Genomic DNA, 24601 nt, shown 5'->3' on the forward strand with positions numbered 1-24601 from the left:
ATAACACAAGTGCAAAGCATATCTTCCATTATCTGAATGGTGAGCTCCAACTGTCCGTCTGTCTGTGGATGAAATATTTTACTCAACTCAAACCGCGTGCCTAACTCACGTTGTATAGCCTTCCAGAAGTGTGAGGTAAACTGCGTACCTCGATCTGAAATAATAGACACGGGCACACCGTGAAGGCGGACAATCTCACAAATATAAATTTTATCTAACCTTTCTGAAGAATAGGCAGCTGCCACTGGAATGAAATGTGCTGACTTGGTCAACCTGTCCACAATGATCCAAACTGCGTCAAATTTTCTCTGAGTCCGTGGGAGTCCAACAACAAAATCCATAGTGATACGCTCCCATTTCCACTTAGGAATTTCTAACTTCTGAAGCAAACCACCAGGTCTCTGATGCTCATACTTAACTTGCTGATAATTCAGGCACCGAGCTACATATGCAACTATATCCTTTTTCATTCTCCTCCACCAATAATGTTGCCACAAATCTTTATACATTTTGGCGGTACCTGGATGAATAGAATACCTGGAACGGTGTGCCTCTTCAAGAATTAATTCATAAAGCCCGTCAACATTAGGCACACAAATATGACCCTACATTCGGAGAACTCCATCATTCCCTACAACAACCTGTTTGGTATCACCGTGCCGCACCGTGTCCTTAAGGACAAGTAAATGAGGATAATCATACTGTCGCTCTCTGATGCACTCATATAAAGAAGACCGAGCGACTGTGCAAGCTAGAACCCGACTGGGTTCTGAAACATCTAACCTCACGAACCGATTATCCAAGGTCTGAACATCTGCAGCTAACGGCCTCTCACCGCCTTTCTACTCAAAGCCTTTCTACTCACAGCCTTTCTACTCAAAGCATCGGCCACCACATTGGCCTTTTCGGGGTGATACAAAATGGTGATATAATAGTCTTTCAACAATTTCAACCAGTTTCTCTGCCTCAAATTAAGATCTTTTTGTTTGAACAGATACTGAAGGTTACGATGATCAGTAAATACCTCACACGAGACACCGTAGAGATAATGCCTCCAAATCTTCAGCGCATGAACAATGGCTGCCAATTCTAAGTCATGAAAAGGATAATTCTTCTCGTGAACTTTCAACTGCCGCGACGCATATGCAATCACCCTTCCATCTTGCATTAATATTGTACCAAACCTAATGTGAGATGTGTCACAATATACCGTATACGATGCTGAACTTGTGGGTAATACCAACACTGGAGCCGTAGTCAAATCGGTTTTGAGCTTCTAAAATCTCAACTCACACTCGTCTGACCATCTGAATGGGATACCTTTCTGGGTCAGTCTGGTCAATGGGCTTGCTATAGATGAAAACCATTCCACGAACCGACGATAGTAACCTGCTAAACCCAGGAAACTCTGAATCTCTGTAACTGAGGTAGGCCTAGGCCAATTCTGAACAGCCTCAATCTTCTTAGGGTCCACCTTTATGCCTTCTGCCGATACAACATTCCACAAAAAGGCAACTGAGCTTAACCAAAACTCGTATTTTGAAAATTTAGCATATAACTGATTATTTTTCAAAGTCTGAAGTAATCTCCGAAGATGCTGCTCATGCTCCTCTCGACTGCTGGAGTAAATCAAGATATCATCAATGAATATAACCACAAAAGAATTCAAATAGGGATTGAACACCCGATTCATCAAATCCATAAATGCTGCTGGGGCATTTGTCAACTCGAATGACATCATTAGGAATTCGTAATGCCCATATCGAGTCCGAAAAGCTATCTTAGGGACATCAGATGCCCTAATCTTCAACTGATGGTAACCATACCTCAAATCGATCTTCGAAAATACCTTGGCTATCTGAAGATGATCAAATAAGTCATCAATTCTTGGCAGCATGTATTTGTTTTTGATAGTGGCCTTGTTCAACTGTCGATAATCTGTACACATCCGCATAGATCCATCTTTCTTCTTTACAAATAGTATTGGTGCACCCAGGGCGAGACACTGGGTCTAATGAATCCTTGATCAAGCAAGTCTTGTAATTGCTCCTTCAATTCTTTTAACTCCGGCGGGGCCATACGGTGTGGTGGGATAGAAATGGGCTGAGTGCCCGGAGCCAAATCAATACAGAAGTCAATATCTCTGTCGGGTGGAATTTCCGGCAAATCTACATGAAATATTTCTGGAAATTCACGAACCACTGGTACTGAGTCCATAGAAGGAACATCCACGCTGGGATCGCGAATGTAAGCCAAATAGGCTAGACACTCTTTCTCGACCATACGCCGAGCTTTCATATAAGAAATAACCCTGCTGGCAGAATGGCCAGAAGTTCCTTTCCACTCTAACCGAGGTAACCCCGACATGGCTAGGGTCACTGTCTTGGCATGACAATCCAATATAGCATGATAAGGTAATAGACAATCCATACCCAAGATGACATCAAAATTTACCATATCAAGAAGTAGAAGATCCATACTACTCTCAAGACTATCCATAGAAACTACACACAAATGATAGACATGATCTACTACAACAAAGTCTCCTACCGGTCTAGATACACACACAGAAGCGCTCAGAGAATCAAGGCACAACCAAATATGAAGCAAAATAGGAGGACACATAGGAATAAGTAGATCTTAGATCAAATAGAATTGAAGCATCTCTATGGAAAACTGGAATAATACTTGTGATCACAGCATCAGATGACTCGGCCTCAGGCCTAGCTAGTAAAGCATAAAATCAGGGTTGAGCCCCACTACTCTAAACTGCGTCCCTGGGATGGCCTCTAGGTGGCTGGCTTCCACCTCTAACAGTCTGACCTCCACCTCTAATGGCCTGACCTCCACCTCTAGCTGCATGACCCCTACTTCTAGTTGGCTGAGCAGGCGGTGAAGCAACCAGTGTCGGTATGATGGCACGAGAATCCTGCCGTGATCTGTTACTCGCCAACCTAGGGCAATACCTCCTGATGTGACCAATGTTCCCACACTCATAACACCCATCCTGATGCCGTGGCTGCTGAAGTTGAAGTTGACCTGAATGGGCCGGATGAATTGCTGTAGTGACTCTGGAGTGGTGGTGCACTGATAGGAGATGAATGTGCACTAAGTGCTGACTGCCCAGAGTAAGGCATAATAGGACTGTGACTCCCTGAAGCATCGGGAGATTCATGAAGTGCTGAATGAAACGGTCTGGGAGGATAACCCCTACCAAAATTACCCCTACCTCCAGCCGAGGCACCACTAAAACCACCAAACTGATGAGGCCTCTTATCAGACCTATGCCCTCTCTCTTGTGCAAGAATCATCTCGATCTTCCTCGTGACATTAGCAGCTGCCTGAAAAGAAATCTCGCTTCCCGTCTCCTTGGCCATCTGAAGCCTGATGGGGTGAGTGAGTCCCTCAATAAACCTCCTCACTCTCTTTTCCTCAATACGTAGTAAAAGGAGAGCATGACAGGCCAAATCCACAAAACGGGACTCATATTGAGTAACAGTCATACTGCCCTGCTGTAGACGCTCAAATTGCTTGCGGTAATCCCCTCTCAGTGTGATAGGAAGGAACTTCTCTAGAAATATCTAAGAGAACTTCTCCTAGGTAAGTGCAGGCGATCCTACTGGCCTGGTCAATGTATAATCTCTCCACCACCTCTTGGCGGAACTCGTCATCTGAAATACAGCAAAATCAACCCAATTGGTCTCAACGATACCTATGTTCCGCAGCACCTCATGGCATTGGTCAAGATAATCTTGTGGGTCCTCAGAAGGTGTACCACTGAAGTGAACTGGAAAGAGCTTAGTGAACTTATCCAGTCTCAATAAGGCCTCAAAAGACATGGTGGGCCTATCACCGGTCTGTTCCGCAACAACTGGCCGAACTACTCCAACTGGAGGGACTGCTAGAGCCTGATTCTGGGGAGCCATCTACTCCGGAGCAGGAGTAGTGGGAGTTTTTGCTCCTCCCCCAGCCTGTGAGACGGCTGGTGCCGCTAGAAATGTACCATTCTGGGCCACGCTCTTCATAAGACTCACCAAACGGACTAGAGCGTCCTGAAGCACTAGAGTAGCTATGAATCCTTCCGGGACCTGAACTGGTCCAACTGGTACATTCTGAACTGGAACCTCCTCCTGAAGATCCACCTGATGTTCTACAATAGGTGCAGCTGCTCGAGCTCTAGACTGAGCTCTTTCTCTGCCTCTGCCTCGGCCTCAAGTATGACCTCAGCCTCGACCTCTACCCCTGGTCATAGTTCCTACCGGGGGCTCTGGTCCCTGTCCATCGGTAGATGTATTACGTGTTCTCACAATCTGCGAGAGAATAAGAGTAGAATGGTTCAATAATCGATGATAGAATAAATTCGCACGATAGAATAAGAAAGAAGTGATATTGTTCCTAAACTTCATAGCCTCTGAGATATAAGTACAGATGTCTCCGTACCGATCTTTCAGACTCTACTAAGCTTGCTCGTGACTCATGAGACCTATGTAACCTAGTGCTCTGATACCAACTGTCACGACCTGAAATTCCCACCTTTGGGACCGTGATGGCGCCTAACATTTCACTTGCTAGGCAAGCCAACGTTAGAATAATATTATCCATTTTAAAAGAATTTTTAAATTTATTACAAAAAAGAATTAAATGCGGAAATAAAGTATGAAATATAGTGAATAATCCATAAAATAACGGTGTCTAAATACCATCCAAGAATTGGTGTCACAAGTGCACGAGCTAATAGAATAATATAAATAAAGGTCTGAATAAAATAAAGTTGTCTCAAAACAAACACACAGCTAAAGCAAAGTAGACGGGGACTTCAAAACTGCGGACGTCGTGCAGTTATACCTCAAATCTCCTATGGGTAGCTGAAATCCGAGCAAGTCTATGGTACGTCGCTGGGACCAACTCTGAAATCTGCACAAGAAATACAGAGTGTAGTATCAGTACAACCGACCCCATATACTGGTAAGTGTCGAGCCTAACCTCGACGAAGTAGTGACGAGGCTAAGGCAGGTCACTTACATGAACATGTACGCAATAATAGTAATAACCACAATAATAGAATTAAATGAGGTAACTCATTTCTAATAGTTGAAGCCAACTCAGCAGTCATAACCAATTATTATTTCAATCAATTTCCATTGAAGCGTATAACCCGCTCCTACAATATATTCATTTTCAATCCTCCCATATATTTATTTTAATCAAGTATATATAGACTTTTAAATAAGTCTGTTGCGGCGAGCAACCCGATCCACCAATATGGACTTTTAAATAAGTCTGTTGTGGCGTGCAACCCGATCATCCAATATGGACTTTTAATAAGTCTGTTGCGGCGTGCAACCCGATCCCCCAATATGGACTTTTAATAAGTCTGTTGCAGCGTGCAACCCGATCCCCCAATATATTCATTTACCAATTCTTATAGAAGAAATTGCCTCAATAAATGCAATAATTAATATAAAATCTTTAAGACAACAAGCATACAATAATTATAATTTAATTATGAAATAAAAAATGACAAATAGCAATTTATTATGAAAATCAGGGAGAAAATAGGCAGTTTACTATTTAATATGCTAAATATCAAGTAGCAATTAATGCACATAAATCAAATCAGCATGTAGTAATTATTGCAGGAATTCAAGAATTAGTATTTGACAAAGAATAAGAGAGAAACAATTATCATAACAATTAATTCGTGTATTAAAATAAATTTAGGATTTTCAAATAATTATGCAAATAATTAATTTGACGACGTATAGTCACTCGTCACCTCGCCTATATGTCGTTCACATGCAATTCACATAACAATTTATTTAAGGGTTCTATTCCCTCAAGTCAAGGTTAACCACGACACTTACCTCGCTTTGCAATTTCAATCAATTACTCGACCATAACTTTTCCTTTTAAATTTATCTCCAAAAGCTTCAAATCTATTCACAAACAATTCGTTATACTCAATACGAATCATAAGAATTAATTCCATATGGATTTACTAATTTTCCGGATAAAATCTGAAATTCACTTTAAAAATTTACAGTGGGGCCCACGTCTCAAATCTCGAAAAAACTTACGAAATTCAAACACCCATTCCGAGACGAGTCCAACCATACAAAAATTATCAAACTCCGATGTCAAATGCACCTTCAAATCTTAAATTTTCGTTTTTGTAGATTTTATAAAAATCTGATTTTTTCCCAAACTTTCACAGATTCTTGATATAAATGAGTATGGAATCATAAAATATAATCAATATAGGATAAGAAATACTTACCCCAATATTTTTCCGTAAAAATCGCCCAAGAATCGCCTTACCCGAGCTAAAAATGGACGATGATTGAAAATGGGTCGAATCCCATTTTCCAGAACTTAAGTTCTGTTTCTCGGATTTTTACTCATCGCGATAGCGGAAATTCGTTCACGATCGCGTAGAACAACTTTTGCTCAGGTTAATTTAACTCTACTCGATCGCGTAAATGGCCATGCGATCGCAGAGAACATTTTCTCAACCTTATGCGATCGCGTACAGGCTTATGCGACCGCGTAGCACAATTTCAGTGCTTCAGCTTCTGCCTCATTCCTTCTACGTAATCACAACTTGGTCCTCGCGTTCGCAGTGCCTTAGCTTTTCCAATTGTGCGATCGCATAGTACAAATTTTCATCCGTGCTCAACAAGCCTTCGTGATCATGGATAAAGACACGCAATCGCGATTAAGGAAACTAGAACTAGAAATACCAGAATTTTCCAAAGTTTCAAAACACCCGTAGCCTATCCAAAACTCACCCGAGCCCTTGGGGCTCCAAACCAAACATGCACACAAGTCCTAAAACATTATACGCACTTGCTCGCTTGATCAAATCGCCAAAATAATACCTAGAACTATGAATTGAACACCAAATCGAATAAAATTTTCAAGAAAACTTTAAAACTTATATTTTCACAACCGGACGTCCGAATCACATCAAATCAACTCCCTTTCTCACCAAATTCGGCAGACAAGTCATAAATATTATAGTGGACCTATACCGGGCTCCGAAATCAAAATACGAATCCGGTGTCAATAAATCCAACATCAGTAAATTCTTAAAAATCATTAAGCTTTCAAACTTTTAATTTATCATCAAAATTCCATATCTCGGGCTAGGGACCTAGGAATTCGATTCCGGGCATACGCCCAAGTCCTAAATTATGATACAGACCTACCAAAACTGTCAAAATACTAATCCGAGTCCGTTTGCTCAAAATATTGACCAAAGTCAACTCAATTGAGTTTTAAAGCTCTATTTCACATTTTAGTCCATTTTTCACATAAAAACTTTTGGAAAATTGTACGGACTGCGCATGCAAGTCGGAGAATGATAAATAGTACTTTTTGAGGTCTTAGAACACAGAATTACTTATTAAATTTAAAGATGACATTTTGGGTCATCATAGTTGATTAGGAAAAATGAGGAACTTACTTCCGAGCGGGATCAACTTTTGGTTGAACGGGACCAAGCCATTATTCGCCTCTCGGATTTGGAAACTAAGGTTGTCGAGGCTATTGTGTTGGAAACTCATTTGCAGCAAAGTGAGCAGGAAGTGGAGACACTTAGCCAAGAGATTTCCCCATTGAGGGTCCAATTTGAAGAGGCTAGGGCCAAATGGGCTGAAATCCATAATGTCATTCTTGATGCATCCGATCGTGGGGCTGCCTTTGCTGAAAGATTCAACAACTTAGAGGCAGTCTCGAATTCCAAGGCTGAAGAGCTTATTGTTGCAGTGGTGAAATATGCCCAACTGGAAGAGAAGCACAAGAGGACCGTTGAGCATAATAAGATTTTTAGTTCTACTGTCCGTGAGCTCATTGTTAGCCTCAAGTCTATTAGATGAGCCCGGGAAAACATTTATGCCGAGGTCACTCAACTCAAAGAAGAACTCAAGCGTCTAGAGGCTTCCCGCGTTGTTGAGAAGACTTACGATATGTACAGTATGAGGAGGAAAACCTTAGAAGATGCCAAAATTGGTATCATTGCTTTTGATGCCGAAATCGTTAAGGCCCGTGAGCTTGAGTTAGCTGCTAAAAGTGGTCTCCTAGCGAGGTCTGATGCTCCTGGTCTTTTTGGTTCCGGTTCCGAGTTTTCGAGAACTGAAGAAGAATCGGAGGATGGTAATGTTGAAGGCCAAACTGGTGAAGGCCAAACTGGTGAAGACCAAAATGTTGAGCCATTGGTGGATCCATCTACTGCTCCCGGGGACGCGGATACTTCTCTTTCTCTAGATTTCGGAGATACTGCAGTTTAGCTTTTCTTTTCTTTTTCCAATTCTTGTATCTATGCCATTTTGGCACGTTATTGTAAATAGAAACATCTTTTTTCTCAAGTATTTGTTTGAGTCTTTCTTTCTTTTGAATATTTATGCAAGTCTTTAATCTTTGCATTTTATTCCTTTTGCTTAAGAGTGTTGCGCAAGTTTTTCTGTTTGCGTCTTATTATGTAAAACCTGGAGTGTATTTTCCCCGAAAGCATTTTGGCTATGGAAATCAACCTTTTTTCGTGAGGGTTTTAGTAAGTATTTGCGCAAGTTTACTTTTTGCGTCCTTTCGTATACGATTTAGATGTATTTTTACCCAAAGATATTTTGATTTTGGGCATGAATTCATCCGAAACCAACCCTTTAACGTGAGGGTTTTTATAAGAAAGGGCCCACTTATATTTACGGTGCTTTTGAAGAGGACGTCTCCTGTTCATTACGGCACTAGCATTTGAAGTACTTGTTTAACTTTCAAATGAAAAAGTTGATAAAAACAAAAGATTTCATTTCAATTTATTCCTTCTATTTTCAAAAAGTACATAAGCATTTGTCATTACTTGTGACTAATTTGTACAACTTGTTTTTACGGGACTGTCCGCGGAGTCCTCGATCCCGATGACACAATTGTGTTTTCGATTTTTCTTTCCCAGTTGACGTGGTAGTCATTGTATCTTCATACCGTTCCTTCCCACCCCCCCACTGTTCGAATGTGAAGAATGCGAATAAGAATACTGGAAGTATTGTATCTTCGAAGATTCTGCCAATGAATTGCTAGGTAATCCTTAACTTAGTAACATACTTTACTTCCCCTTAGGAATTTATGCTAGCGAGCAAAGGACTATCTAACAATCCTCTAGTGGTTTGCGCTTGTGAACGGTGAGGTAACCTTCACTCAATAGCAAACTTAACTTCCCGGTGGGAATTTTCTATAGAGCAAAAGATTACCTAACCGTCCTCGAGTGGATCTTTTCTTGGGTGCCTTGATATTAAAGGTCTTATTGATACTATCTTCGTAGTATGCTTTCTGTTATTGCCTCGTTAAAAACCTTACCAGAAAACCCAATTAGAACAAAAACTGAAGAAAGGGAAAGAGAGTGCGGCACATACTTTCTGCTCGGATGATGTTCATCAGCAAGAATATCTTTTGAGGTGCGCCACGTTCCAGTTGCTGGGCAACTTTTCTCCATTTTGGTTCTCCAATTCATATGAACCTTTTCCAGTGACAGCTGGAACCCGGTAGGGGCCTTCCCACATTGGACCTAACTTCCCTGCGTTAAGCTCCAGGGTATTTTGAGTTACTTTCCTTAAGACCAAGTCTCAAACTTTGAAATAACGGAGGTTGGCTCTTCAATTATAATACCGCTCAATTCTCTACTTTTGCGCTGGCATTCTTATATATGCCAAGTCCTTGTGCTCATCGAGTAGCTCCGAGTTGACTAACATTGCTTCGTTGTTTGATTCTTCATCTGCTTGAAAATATCTCAAGGTGGGTTCCCCTACTTCTACCGGGATTAAAGCTTCTGCACCGTACACAAGGGAAAAGGAATTTTCTCCTGTGCTCGATTTGGCCGTCATTCGGTATGCCCATAGAACTTTGGGTAATTCCTCGGGCCAATTACCTTTTGCCGCTTCCAACCTTTTCTTGAGGTTTTGAATAATCACTTTGTTCTTTGACTTTGCTTGACCATTTGCGCTTGGATGATAGGGTGAAGATGTGATCCTCTTTATTTTTAAATCTTCGAGGAACTTTGTAATTTTTGCACCAATAAATTATGGCCCATTATCGCATGATATCTCTTTTGGTATTCCGAACCTGCAAATTATATTTTCCAGCAAGAAATCTACCACTCCGCGCTTGCCGATATTCTGATAAGGACCTGTTTCCACCCACTTAGAAAAATATTCAGTCAAAATTAAAAAAAAATTACCTTTCCGGGAGCATGCGGTAGTGGCCCGACGATGTCCATCCCCCATTTCATGAACGACCACGGGGACATAACTAAATGTAAGGGTTCTGTCGGTTGATGCACCAGTGGTGTGTAGCTTTGGCACTTATCACAATTTCGTACGAAGTCTTTGGAATCTTGTTCCATGCGAGCCAATAATATCCTACCCTCACCAACTTCAACACTAAGGAATCTGCGCCCGAATGGTTGCCGCATATCCCTTCGTGAACCTCTCTCATGACATAGTTAGCTTCTGATGCCTCTAAGCATCGGGCTAGCGGGCCTTGGAAAGATTTCCTATACAATTGGCCTCTCTTAAAGCTATATCGTGCTGCTTTGGCTCGTAATGCATGGGATGCTTTGGGGTCTTCAGGTAGCTTTCCGTGCTCGAGATAATCAATAATTTTATTTCTCCAGTTGCAGACCAAATTAGTCGCATTTACCTCATAGCAACCATCTGTATCCATTACTGAGTTCATCAGTTGTACTACCGTCCTGAATTTTGATCCCTTTATCCCCATCGATAATCCAAGATTAGTCGATGCGTCTGCTTCTGCGTTATTTTCCCTCGGTATATGAGTAACCGATCACTTCCGAAATCGCGCCAACAAAGCCTGTACCTTTACTACGTATTGTTGCATGCGCTCCTCTTTGGTTTCGAAGGTTCCATAGACCTTATTTACTACCAGCTGTGAATCGCACTTGATTTCGATGACCTCAGAGTCAAGTCCCCATGCCAATTCAAGTCTTGCAATCAAAGCTTCATACTCTACTTCATTGTTAGTTAAAGGGACTGTTCTAATGGCTTGCCTTAGGGTTTCCCCTGAAGGCGTGATTAAGACTATACCAAGACCGTACCATTTTATGTTGGAATCTATGTCCGTAAATAAGTTTCAAACCCCTGATGCTGATTTCGATACCATTACTACCTCCTCGGTTACCAGAGGCAGTAATCCTGGACTGAAATCGGCCATGAAGTCAGTCAATACTTGCGACTTAATTACAGTCCTTGGTTTATATTCTACGTCCAACTCACTCATTTCGACGGCCCATTTGGCCAATCTACCTGAGAGCTCAGGCTTATGGAGGATATTCCTCAAATGAAAAGTGGTCACCACGGCTATAGGGTGGCATTGGAAGTAGGGCTTCAGCTTCCGAGTGGTGACTACGAGAGCTAAGGCCAGTTTCTCCAAATGTGGGTAGTGAGTTTCTACTCCCGTTAAAATTTTACTAACATAATAAAAGGGAGATTGCGTACCTTCGTCTTTATGGACTAAAACCGCACTCACCGCAACTTCTGAGACCACGAGGTAGACTGACAATGTTTCACTTTATTTTGGTATTGAAAGCAATGGAGCGCTTGACAAGTATTTTTTTCAAATCCCTCAAAGCCTGCTGGCACTCCGGGGTCCATTCGAAATTATTTTTCTTTTTGTGCAGTGCGAAGAAACGATGATATTTTTCTGATGACCGGGAAATGAACCTTCTCAAAGCTGCCAATCTCCCCGTCAGCCTTTGGACTTCTTTCACGTTTAACAGTTGGTCTGAGATGTCTTCTATAGCCTTGATCTTATTGGGGTTTACCTCAATTCCCCTTTGCGATACCAGAAATCCCACAAATTTACCAGAGCTGACACCGAACACGCATTTATCGGGGTTAAGTTTCATATTATGCTTCCTTAGGATGTCAAAAGTTTCTTGCAGATGTTTAAGGTGATCATCTGCATTCATAGACTTAACGAGCATATCGTCTATATAAACTTCCATAGTTTTTCCTATTTGATTTTCAAACATCCTTTTCACGAGTCGTTGATAAGTGGCTCCAGCGTTTTTCAACACGATGGGCATCACATTGTAGCAATATGTAACGAAAGTTGTTATAAATAAAGTCTTTTCCTTTTCCTCCGGGTTCATCTTAATTTGGTTGTACCCGAAATAAGCATCGAGGAAACTCATTAACTCGTGCTCGACCGTGGCATCATTCATTTGACCGATATTTGGCAGTAGGAACGAGTCCTTCGGGCACACCTTATTAAATTCTTAATAATCTACACACATGGGAAACATATTGTTCTTCTTAGGAACTACTACTACATTTCCTAACTAGTATGGATATTTTACCTCTCGAATTGAGCCGATATTAAGTAAACGAGTTAACTCTTCTTTTTATTCTTGGCTTCGGCAATAGGGCATTTCATTTATCTTACCGAAGGTATGGTGGGGTCCAAACTTAACTTGTGTACGGATACCTCCGTCGGGATATCTGTCATGTCCTCATGCGACCATGCAAAACAATCGGCATTAAATTTAAGGAATTTAATAAAGTCAGACATGAGTTCCGAGTACAACCCTGTCCAGACAGTGGAACTTCCTTTCTAGGAATTCTTCGAACAATGCAACTTGCTCAAGCTCTTCCACTAGGAATTCATCAAGGAACGTGAAAATATCTCGGGACCTGATAATATTTTGACGCCTCTATCCCCGGGCTAAATTCATCTAGTTTGGGAGCAGGTGCCGGTTCCTGTAATTGCTATGTCGCGCATTTCTTTCCTTTACTGCTGGAGACTGAAATTGCATTCATCTCCCTTGCCGCCGGTTGGTCACCCCTTATCTGCTTAATTCCTTCGGGTGATGGAAACTTTAGCAATTGATGATATGTTGATGGTTTAGCTTTCATCTCGTGCAACCATAGCCTTCCTAGAATGATGTTATATCATATATCACTATCTACCACTTCAAAGAGAGTTGTTTTCATTACTCCTTTGGCACTTGTGAGTAATAAAATTTCTCCTCGGGTTGTCACGCTAGCAAGGTTGAATCCAGCGAGGAGCTTTGTAGCCGGAATAATGCTTCCGATGAGTTTAGCTTGCTCCAATAATCTCCATTGTATGATATTAGCCGAACTTCCTGGATATACTAAAACACGTTTAATCTTAAAATCTAGCACATTTTACGAAATTACCATTGCGTCATTTTGTGGTAGCAGCAATCCGTCTGCGTCTTCCCCCATGAAAGTGATATCGTCTTCCCAGAGCCTTTTGATGTGGGTTATTGATACTTTCGTCTTCTTTGCTTCCGAAAAGGTGACCCCGTTGATCTCATTCCCTCTGTAGATCATGTTGATCATTTGGCGTAGGGGATCTTCTACTTCTTTCGAGGGTTCCGCATTGTCCCGGTTACGACCATAATTGTCCTTAGCTTGGTCACTCAAGAATTCTCTGAGGTGACCATTCCTCAATAATGTTGCCACTTCTTCCCTGAGGTGTCGGCAGTCCCCTGTCCAGTGGTCATTCGTCCCATGGTAATCAAAACATAAGTTGGGATCCCTTTGGCTGGGATCAAATCTCATTGGTTTCGGGAATCGTGCTTCTTTGATGTTTCTCATGGCTGACACCAACTCCACTATACTGACATTGAAGGTATACTCCGACAACTTGGGGTAAGAAGGATCCCTGTTACCCTGACGCTTCTTTATCCTGCAGTGATCTATTTTTCCGACCACGATCCGTCCTTCTGTCAATGGTGTCCACTGTCCAGAAGCTTCTGCATCGGCCCTTGGTCCGTTCATAGTGTAAAAACCGGCCTCTCGAAGTCCATCTATCCATGCCGTAATCATCTTTTGATTTTTCTCTATTCTTCTCCTGTCCTTTGGTCGACGATGGAAAACCAACCTGATCATCTTCGATCCTTATCTTTGATTCGCATCGGTTGTGGACATCCGCCCAAGTCATTGCTTGAAACTCAAGCAGGCTTTCCTTCAATTTTCAGGAAGTATCTATACTTCTCAGATTCAATCCCTTGGTGAATGCTTCAGCCGCCCATTCATCCGGGACAGCTGGGAGCAACATTCTCTCCTTCTGGAATCGGATAACGAATTCTTTTAGTAACTCGGACTCTCCTTGCGCAATTTTGGATATGTCAGCCTTTTCGGCCTGTACTTATCTGGCCCCGGCATGAGCCTTGATGAAAGAGTCTGCGAGCATCTCAAAGGAGTCTATGAAGTGCTCGGGGTAACAGTGAATACCACATCAAGACTCCCCTCATAAGCGTTTCTCCAAATTTCTTCAGCAAAATAGATTCAATTTCGTGAGAAGCTAAATCATTTCCTTTCACCGCCGTTGTGTAGGTGGTACTGTGCTCTTGAGGATCTTAAGTTCCATTATACTTTGGCACATCGGGCATTTTGAACCGCTTCGGGATTAATTCTGGCGCCGCACTTGGCTTGTATGGCAATTGAGTATACTTCTTTGAGTTTGGGCCTTTCAGCACTGGTGGCGCGCCCAGGATTTGGTCCATGCGGGAGTTTACTTCCCTCATAAACCATAAAAATTCATTATTGAAAGGATCGTTCTTGTTATTTAGGCCGGATACGCTCCCCCCAACCCCGTCAGAGCCAACTTCGCCCCTATGAGTGTTGTTGTTGACCCTCTGCATTGTTTGATTCGCGGGAGCACCTGGAAGAATCAGATCTCGTCTATTCTCATTATTCGAAGCCCCCGACAGCGCCTGCTTCAACTCCATCATAACCTTATCCTATCGCGTGAAGTGGTCTAGAATGATCGCAAGTTTCTCTTGTAAGACCCTTACCGCGTCAATGACATGTTCCTCCTCAGCATCATCGGGAGTTATCCCCCGAACATGTCTATGATATTGCATGTCATGCACCGGTGTGGCGTCATTCCCCTCATTGTGGGTGTCACTGATTGAGTTCTCGAAATGAGGTTGATCCCCTCGAATCTCGGGATTGTATGTGTTGTCAACAACATTATCTGCCATTTCTTATGATTTTTTTTCTAAGACAAAATAATCAAAACACATTAGTAAAAAAGGCAAGGATCAATTTAATCGGCGCCAAACTGTTTACCCGTAAAACGGTATAGTTGAATTTATACGTGATTTCTAGACAAATGAATTAATTTGATCCTGAAATAATCAATTGAAGAATAATGCAATACTTAGCCGTTAGATGGAGACGAAATAACAGAAACAACAATTTCGGGAACAAGGTTTTCGGGCACAACAATAATGGAATCGAAAATCAAGAAGACAAGATTGTATTAAACTTGAATAGAATGTAGCATAAGTTTCCAGAATATTTGTGTCCCTTATAATGATAACTGAGCTTACTATTTATAGCTATGTCTAGGGAAGGAGGTCCTAGGATCGTGCCCCTCTTTTAATGTCAATTATGAGGGTCATTGATAAAGATGCACCGGTGAACATAAATGCCAAATTTCCTGTAACGGGTAATCGTTATTAATGTCATAGAATATTCTCTATTAAATATTACCGGGCGAAGAGTATTTGTCGCATCTTTATAAGCGTTTTTCTTTCCGGTGACAAATGAAACAGCTGCCTTCGGTCTTAGTCATACCCCCATTTTTGGTTCCACATGTCCCTCTTTTGGGCCAGCATATTTTACCCTCTACAGTAGCGTCTGTAAAATATATGTGTCTATGATATATACGATATACAATGTGATATACACATGTCACATGTCCCATTCATAGTCCAATCCAACTAACAAAAGAAGAAGATGAATAAAAAGAAAAGAGGCGAAAAAGAAAACTGAAATTTGCCTTTTCTCTTTTTTCTCTTCATTTTTACTTATTGGAAGGAGATATATATTGGTTTGATTTTGGGAATTTAGTTACTAGTTTCTAAACACGTACGTTGTATGTGTGTCCTTATCATATAAAACAGTACAAAATGTTTAAAATGACATAAAAAAGCAAAAAAAAAATGCAAACTTAAATGGTGAATTCTGTAAGCTATGTGGCGTTGGATACATTATTTTGATGTTATGAGGCGCAGACCTGTGATAGCTAGGTTATATTTCACCTAATGCTTCTTTATACACGGTGTTCTTGGAGCATGTTTTATTGTGACATTTTAGTTGCTTGTCATGACAAAAACTTTTATTGATATTGATATCTCTCACTAAAATAAAACTTAGTCAAAACATAAAAGATTTGTTGACAACAATAAAGTGACACCAACAAAAGAGAATATTTTCATAAAGAACTTAAATGACTAATGCCCTGTCTTCATTGCAAATTAAGTAGGCGTTTAGACATAAAAATTATAATTTTTCAAAAAAATAAAGTATTTGGAGTTAAGCTGAAAAATGATATTTGAAATTTGAATTTATATTTGGACATGCATTTCACTAGAAAAAATGTTGCAGTTTTACGAGTGGGGAAAAAGAATTCTGAAATTTTTGAAAAGGTTTTTTTTTGAAAAACTCATTTTCGAATTTTTTTTAAAAAACTTGCAAAATTTCATAAACAAACACATTTTTAAAATTTTTTTTAATAATAAAAATGAACAAACGGGGCCTAAAAACGGATATAATTATCCGAAAGAACAATATGTGATATTAATCATGGTTAGATAACCTCAATAACAAGAAAATAAAGAAGCCAAAGGACAATTACGAAATGTATGTATCCCTTGCTTATGCCTAGTTTCCTCTGTAATTCCTCTCATTGTGTAAGTATCACTCAGGTAATTTAAGATGTAAGAAGAATATATTTATCAGCCTTTGTATTTATTGAAACGTCAGCACATACACTACTAAAAGTTAATTAAACATTAGAATGGGTCAAAAGAAAAAGTGCACAGATGACTCAAATGAGATAAGCATATAGATGCAAATGCACAAAATTTGCGGTTTCTAAAAGTATTTTGATGACATAATTAACTAACAAAAGAATAAAGTATTCGACAAATCATGAATTCAATTGAAAAGATTTTTTTTAATTGAGAAGGGTCAAAAATATCCTTATACTATCGAATTGTGTTTAAAGTTATACTCTGTTATACTAATCGATCAATAATACCCCTGCCGTCTTACTATTAAACAAATATACCCCCAAGTTTATGGAAGGGCCACGTGGAAGACATTTAAGTTATGTGGTCCATCCGGGTTTAATTTTTATACTGACCCGACCCAATACCCGTTACCCAACTTAAACAAAATTTGCATTTTTTTTATGTCATTTTAAACATTTTGTACTATTTTATATGATAAGGACACACGTGCAACGTACGTGTATAGAAACTAGTAACTAAATTCCCAAAATCAAACCAAGATATATCTCCTTCCAAAAAGTAAAAACCAAGAGAAAAAAGAGAAAAGGCAAATTTCAATTTTCTTTTTCACCTCTTTTTTTTTTATTCATCTTCTTTTGCTGGTTGGATTGAACGACTATGAATGGGACATGTGACATGTGTATATCACATTGTATATCGTATATATCATAGAAACAAATATTTTACAGACGCTACTGTAGAGGGTAAAATATGATGGCCCAAAAGAGGGACACGTGGAACCCAAGACGGGGGTATGACTAAGACCGAAGGCAGCTATTCCGTTTGTCACCAGAAAGAATAACGCTCATAAAGATGTGATAAATACTCTTTGCCTGTTAGCATTTAATAGAGAATATTCCGTGGCATTAAGAACGATTACCCGTTACAGGGAATTTGGCATTTATGTTCACTATTACATCTTTATCAATGACCCTCATAATTGACATTAAAAGAGGGGCACGATCCTAGGACCTCCTACCCTAGACATAGCTATAAATAGTGAGCTCAGTTATCATTGTAAGGGACGCAAATTTTCTTACAAACTTATGCTATATTCTATTCAAAGTTTAATACAATCTTATCTTCTTGCTTTTCGATTCTATTGTTGTTGTGCCCAGAAACCCTATTCCCGGAATTGATGTTTCTATTATTTTGTCTCCATCTAAAGGATAAGTATTGCATAATTATTCAATTATTTTATTATTTCAGGATCAAATTAATTCACTTATCTAGAAACCACATATAAATTCAGTTGTATCATTTTATGGTCAAACAGTTTGGCGCTCACCATGGGGCCTAGACAGTCGTGCGATTAAATTGATCCTTGCATATACAAGCCAAGTGCGGCACCAAAATTAATCCTGAAGCGGTTCAAAATTCCCGATGTGCCAAAGTACGACGGAACTTAAGACCCTCAAGAGCACATTACCACCTACATAACGGCGGTGAAAGAAAATAATTTAACTCCTCACGAAATTAAATCTGTTTTGCTGAAGAAATTTGGAGAAACTCTAACAGGGAGCCGTGACGTGGTATTCACTGTTACCCGAGCACTCTATAGACTCCTTTGAGATACTCGCGGACTCTTTCATCAAGGCTCATGCCGGGGCCAGAAAAGTACAGGCGCAAGGAGAGTATGAGTTACTACGAGAATTCGATACCCGATTCCACAAGGAGAGAATGTTGCTCCCAGCTGTCCCGGATGAATGGGCGGCTGAAGCATTCACTAAGGGATTGAATCCGAGAAGTTCAGACGCTTCCCGAAAACTGAAGAAAAGCCTGCCTGAGTTTCAAGCAACAACTTGGGCGGATGTCCACAACCGGTACGAGTCAAAGATAAGGATCGAAGATGATCAGATTGGTTTTCTATCGTCTACCAAAGGACGAGAGTAGAATAGAGAAAAATTAAAAGACGATTACGACATGGATAGACGAACTTCGAGAGGTCGGTTTTTGCCCTATGAACGGATCGAGGGCCGAGACAGAAGCTTCCGGACTACGGACAGGTCCGCCGTTAGTAGAAAAATGGACCGCGGTCGGAATAATAGATCACTGTAGGATAAAGAAGCGTTAGGGTCACGGGATCCTTCTAACCCCAAGTTGTCGGAATACAACTTCAATGTCAGTATAGTGGAGTTGGTGTCATACATGAGAAACATCACAGAAGCACGGTTCCCGAAACCAATGAGATCTGATCCCAGTAAGAGGGATCCAACCTTATGGTGCAAATACCACGGGACGAATGGCCACCAGACAGGGGACTGCCGACATCTTACGGAAGAAGTGACAACATTATTGAAGAATGGTCACCCCATAGAATTCTTGAGTGACCGAGATAAGAAGATCCCTCACGCCAAACGATTAACATGATCTTCGGAGGGAACGAGATCAATGGGGTTACCTTTTCGGCAGCAAAGAAGATGAAAGTATCAATAACCCATAGCAAAAGTATCAATAACCCATATCGAAAGTATCAATAACCCATAGCAAAGTATCAATAACCCATAGCAACGTGTTCTAGTAGATCCAGGAAGTTCGGCTAATATCGTACAATGAAGAGTATTAGAGCAAGGTAAACTCACCGAAAGTATTATTCCATAAAGCTCCTCGCCGGATTCAACCTCGCGAGCGTGACAACTCGAGGAGAAATTTTATTACTCACAAACATCGAAGGAGTAATGAAAATAACTCTCTTCGAAGTAGTAGATGGTGATATGGGATATAACATCATTCTAAGAAGGCCATGGTTACACGAGATGAAAGCTATACCATCAACATATCATCAATTGTTGACGTTTCCAACACCCGAATGAATTAAGCAGATAAGGGGTGACCAACCGGCGGAAGGGAGATGAATGCAATTTCAGTCTCCAACAGCAAAGGAAAGGAATGCACGACATAGCAATTACAGGAACCGACACCTGCTCCCGAACTAGATGAAGTTAGCACGGGGATAGAGGCATCGAAATATTATCAGATGCCGAGATATTTCAAGGTTCCAGAAGAGACATATGCAACGAAATACAGCGGAAGAGCTTGAGCAAGTTTCATTGTTCGAAGAATTCCTAGAACGGAAGTTCTACTTGGGGACAGGAGTGCACCTGGAACTCAGGCTTGGCTTTATTAAATTCCTTAAATTTAATGTTGATTGTTTTGTATAGTCACATGAGGACATGACAGGTATCCCGACGGACGTATTCATGCACAAGTTAAGTTTGGACCCCACCATACCTCAGGTAAGACAAAAGAAATGCCCTATTGCTGAAGCCAAGAATAAAAAGAAGAGGTAACTCGTTTACTTAACATCGGCTCAATTCGAGAGGTAAAATATCTAGACTGGTTAGCCAATGTAGTAGTAGGTCCTAAGACGAACAATAAATATCGCATGTGTGTAGATTTTAAAGATCTTAATAAGGTGTGCCCGAAGGACTCGTTCCCACTGCCAAACATCAATCAAATGATTCCACGGCCGGGCACGAGTTAATGAATTTCCTCGATGCTTATTTCGAGTACAACCAAATTAAGATGAACCCAAAGGATCGGGAAAAGACTTTGTTTATAATGAATTTCGGTACATATTGCTATAATGTGATGCCCTTCGGGTTAAAAAATGCCGGAGCCACTTATCAACGGCTTGTGAACAGGATGATTGAAAATCAAACAGGAAACATTATGGAATTTTATATATATGATGTGATCGTTAAGTCTTTGAATGCAGGTGATCACCTTAAACATCTGCAAGAAACTTTTGACATCTTAAGGAAGCATAATATGAAACTTAACCCCGAGAAATGCACGTTCGGTGTCAGCTCTGGTAAGTTTTTGGGATTTCTGGTATCACAAAGGGGAATTGAGGTAAACCCCAATAAGATCAAGGCCATAGAAGATATCCCATACCAACTGCCAAACGTGAATGAAGTCCAGAGGCTCACGGGGAGATTGGCAACTTTGAGCAGGTTCATATTCCGGTTATCAGAAAAATGTCATGGTTTCTTCGCACTGCTCAAAAAGAAAAATAATTTCGAATGGACCCCGGAGTGCCAGCAGGCTTTGAGGTATTTGAAACAATACTTGCCAAGCCCTCCATTGCTTTCAAGACCAAAAGAAGGTGAAACATTATTAGTCTACCTCGCAGTCTTAGAAGTTGCGGTGAGTGCGGTTTTAGTCCGTGAGGACGAAGGAACGCAATCTCCCATTTATTATGTTAGTAAAATTTTAACGGGAGTAGAAACTCGCTACCCACATTTGGATAAACTGGCCTTAGCTCTCGTAGTCGCCGCTCGAAAGTTGAGGCCCTACTTCCAATGCCACCCGATAGCCGTGGTGACTACTTTTCCTTTACGGAATATTCTCCATAAATCCGAGCTCTCGCGTAGATTAGCCAAATGGGCTATCGAAATGAGTGAGTTCGACATAGAATATAAACCAAGGACTGCAATTAAGTTGTAAGTATGGACTGACTTCGTGGCCGATTTCAGTCCAGGATTACTGCCTTTGGCAACCAAGGAGGCAGTAATGGTATCCGAATTAGCATCAGGGGTTTGGACCTTATATACATACGGAGCATCCAACATAAAAGGGTCCGGGCTTGGTATAGTCTTAATCACGCATTCAGGGGAAACCCTAAGGCAAGCCATTAGAACAGTCCCTTTAACTAACAATGAAGCAGAGTATGAAGCTTTGATTGCAAGGCTCGAATTGGCATGGGTACTTGACTCTGAGGTCATCGAAATCAAGTGCGATTCACAACTGGTGGTAAATCAGGTCTACGGAACCTTCGAAACCAAAGAGGAGCGCATGCAACAATACGTAGTAAAGGTACAGGCTTTGTTGGCGCGATTTCTGGAATGGTCGATTACTCATATCCTGAGGGAAGATAACGCAGAAGCAGACGCATTGGCTAACCTTGGATCATCGACGGGAATAAAGGGATCAAAATCCGGGATGGTAGTACAACTGATGAACTCAGTCCTAGATACAGATGGTTACTATGAGGTAAATGCGACTAATTTGGTCTGGGACTGGAGAAATAAAATTATTGATTATCTCGAGCATAGAAAGGTACCCGAAGACCCCAAAGAATCCAGTGCACTACGAGCCAAAGCAGCACAATATAGCTTCAAGATAGGCCAATTGTATAGAAAATCTTTCCAAGGCCCGTTGGCCCGATGCTTAGGGGCATCCGAAGCTAACTATGTCATGAGAGAGGTTCACGAAGGGATATGCGGCAACCATTCAGGTGGAGATTCCTTAGTGTTGAAGCTGGTAAAGCAGGATATTACTGGCCCCGTATAGATTAAGATACCAAAGACTTCGTACAAAAATGTGATAAGTGCCAACGCTACACACCACTATTGCATCAACCGGCAGAACCCTTACATTCGATTCTATCCCCGTGGTCGTTTATGAAATAGGTGATGAACATTGTCGTGCCACTATCGCCAGCTCCCAGAAAGGTAAGATTTCTTTTAATTTTGACTGATTATTTATCTAAGTGGGTGGAAACAATTCTTTATCAGAAGATTGGCGAGTATGGAGTGGTGGATTTCTTGTGAAAAAATATAATTTGCAGGTTTGGAATACCAAAAGAGATATCATGCAATAATGGTCCGCAATTTATCGGTAAAAAATTACAAAGTTCCTCGAATATTTAAAAATAAAGAGGATCCCATCTTCACCCTATCATCCGAGCACATATGGTCAAGCAGAGTCAACGAACAAAGTAATTATTCGAAACCTCAAGAAAAGGTTGAAAGCGGCAAACGGTACATGGCTCGAGGAATTACCCGGAGTTCTAAGGGCATATCGAACGACGGCCAAATCGAGCACAGAAGAAACTCCCTTTTCCTTTGTGTATTTAATCCCGGTAGAAGTAGGGGATCCCACCTTGAGATATTTCAAAGCAGATGAAGAATCAAACAACGAAGCAATGTTAGTCAACTTGGAGCTACTCGATGAGCGCAGGGACTTGGCGCATATAAGAATGGCAGCCCAAAAGCAGAGAATGGAGCGGTATTATAATTTAAGAGCCAACCTCCGTTATTTCAAAGTTAGAGACTTCGTCCTAAGGAAAGTAACTCAAAACACCCGAGAGCTCAACGCAGGAAAGTTAGGCCCAATGTGGGAAGGCCCCTACCGGGTTTCATCTGTCACCAGAAAAGGTTCATATGAATTGGAGAACCAAAATGGAGAAAAGTTGCCTAGCAACTAAAACTTGGCGCACCTCAAAAGATATTATTGCTGACGAGCATTATCCGAGCGGAAAGTATGTGCTGCACTCTTTTTTTCTTCTTTCAGTTTTTGTCCCAATTAGGTTTTTCTTGCAATATTTTTAACGAGGCAACAACATAAAGCATACTACGAAGACAACAGTAATAAGACATTTAATAGCAAGGCACCCAAGCAAAGATCCACTCAGAGATGGTTAGGTAATCTTTTGCTCTATAGCAAATTTCACCGGGAAGTTAAGTTTGTTATTGAGCAAAGGTTACCCGACCATTCACGAGCGCAAACCACTATAGGGTTGTTAGATAGTCCTTCACTCAATAGCATAAATTCCTTATGGGAAGTGAAGTATGTTACCAAGTTAAGGATTACCTAGGAATTCATTGGTGGAATCTTCGAAGATACAAGACTTCCAGTGTTTTAATTCGCATTCTTCACATTCGAACACTGGGGGGGAACGATATGAAGATACAATGATTGCCACGTCAACCGCGAAGGAAAAATCGAAAACAAAATTGTGTCATCGGGATCGGGGACTGTGCGGACAGCCCCGTAGAAACAAGCTGTACAAATTAGTCGCAAGTAATGACAATTTCTTTTCAGCATAGCAAATGCTTATGTACATTTTGTAAAAAAAAGGAATAAAGTGAAATGAAATCCTTTTGTTTTTATCAACTTCATCATTTGAAAGTTAAACAATTACTTCAAATGCTAACGCCGTAATGAACATGAGACGTCCTCTTCAAGAGTACCGTAAACATAAGAGGGCCCTCTCTTATAAAAACCCTCACATTAAAGGGTTGGTTTAATATGAATTCATGCCTGGAATCAAAATGTCTTCGGGGGAAAATACACCGGAAGCCGTATATGAAAGGACGTAAAAAGTAAACTTGCGCAAATACTTACAAAAACCCTCACGAAAAAGGGTTGATTTCCAGAGACAAAATGCTACGGGAAAAATACACTCCAGGTTTTACATAATAAAACGCAAACAGAAAAACTTGCGCAAAACTCTTAAGCAAAAGGAAGAAAATGCAAAGGTTAAAGACTTGCATGAATATTCAAATGAAAGAAAGACTCGAACAAATACTTGAACAAAAAGATGTTTCTATTTACAATAACGTGCCAAAACGGCATAGATACAAGAATTGAAAAAAAGAAAATAAAAGCTAAACTGTAGTATCTCCGGAATCCGGAGAAAGAGAAGTGTCTGCGTCCCCGGGAGCAGTAGATGGATCCACCAATGGCTCAACATTTTGGTTTTCACCAGTTTGGCCTTCAACATTATCATCCTCCGATTCTTCTTCAGTTCTCGAAAACTCGGAACCGAAACCAGAAGGACCAGGAGCATCAAACCTCACTGGGAGAAAACTTTTAGCAGCTAACTCAAGCTCACGGACCTTAGAAATTTCGGCATCAAAATCAATGATACCAGCTTTGGCCTCTTTCAAGGTTTTCTTTCTCATGTTGTACACAACGTAAGTCTTCTCAATAACGAGGGAAGCCGCTTTGCGCTTGAGTTCGTATTTGAGTTGAGTA

General features: G+C 40.8%; 2 protein-coding genes across 2 annotated transcripts; one reads left to right on the plus strand and one right to left on the minus strand.

Annotated features, from left to right (window-relative positions):
• Positions 1-2764: 2764 nt before the first annotated feature.
• LOC138894280 (uncharacterized) lies at positions 2765-3503 on the minus strand. Its single transcript, XM_070178964.1, has 2 exons — positions 3040-3503; positions 2765-2939 (listed from the first exon to the last, which is right to left on the minus strand). The coding sequence occupies exons 1-2, from the start codon at positions 3501-3503 to the stop codon at positions 2765-2767; spliced, it is 639 nt and encodes a 212-aa protein (XP_070035065.1).
• A 17849-nt stretch (positions 3504-21352) lies between these two features.
• Positions 21353-22132, plus strand: LOC138894281 (uncharacterized). Its single transcript, XM_070178966.1, has one exon. The coding sequence runs from the start codon at positions 21353-21355 to the stop codon at positions 22130-22132; it is 780 nt and encodes a 259-aa protein (XP_070035067.1).
• Positions 22133-24601: the final 2469 nt, after the last annotated feature.

Source organism: Nicotiana tomentosiformis, chromosome 6 (genome assembly GCF_000390325.3).
Source record: "Nicotiana tomentosiformis chromosome 6, ASM39032v3, whole genome shotgun sequence".
Lineage (NCBI taxonomy): Eukaryota > Viridiplantae > Streptophyta > Magnoliopsida > Solanales > Solanaceae > Nicotiana > Nicotiana tomentosiformis.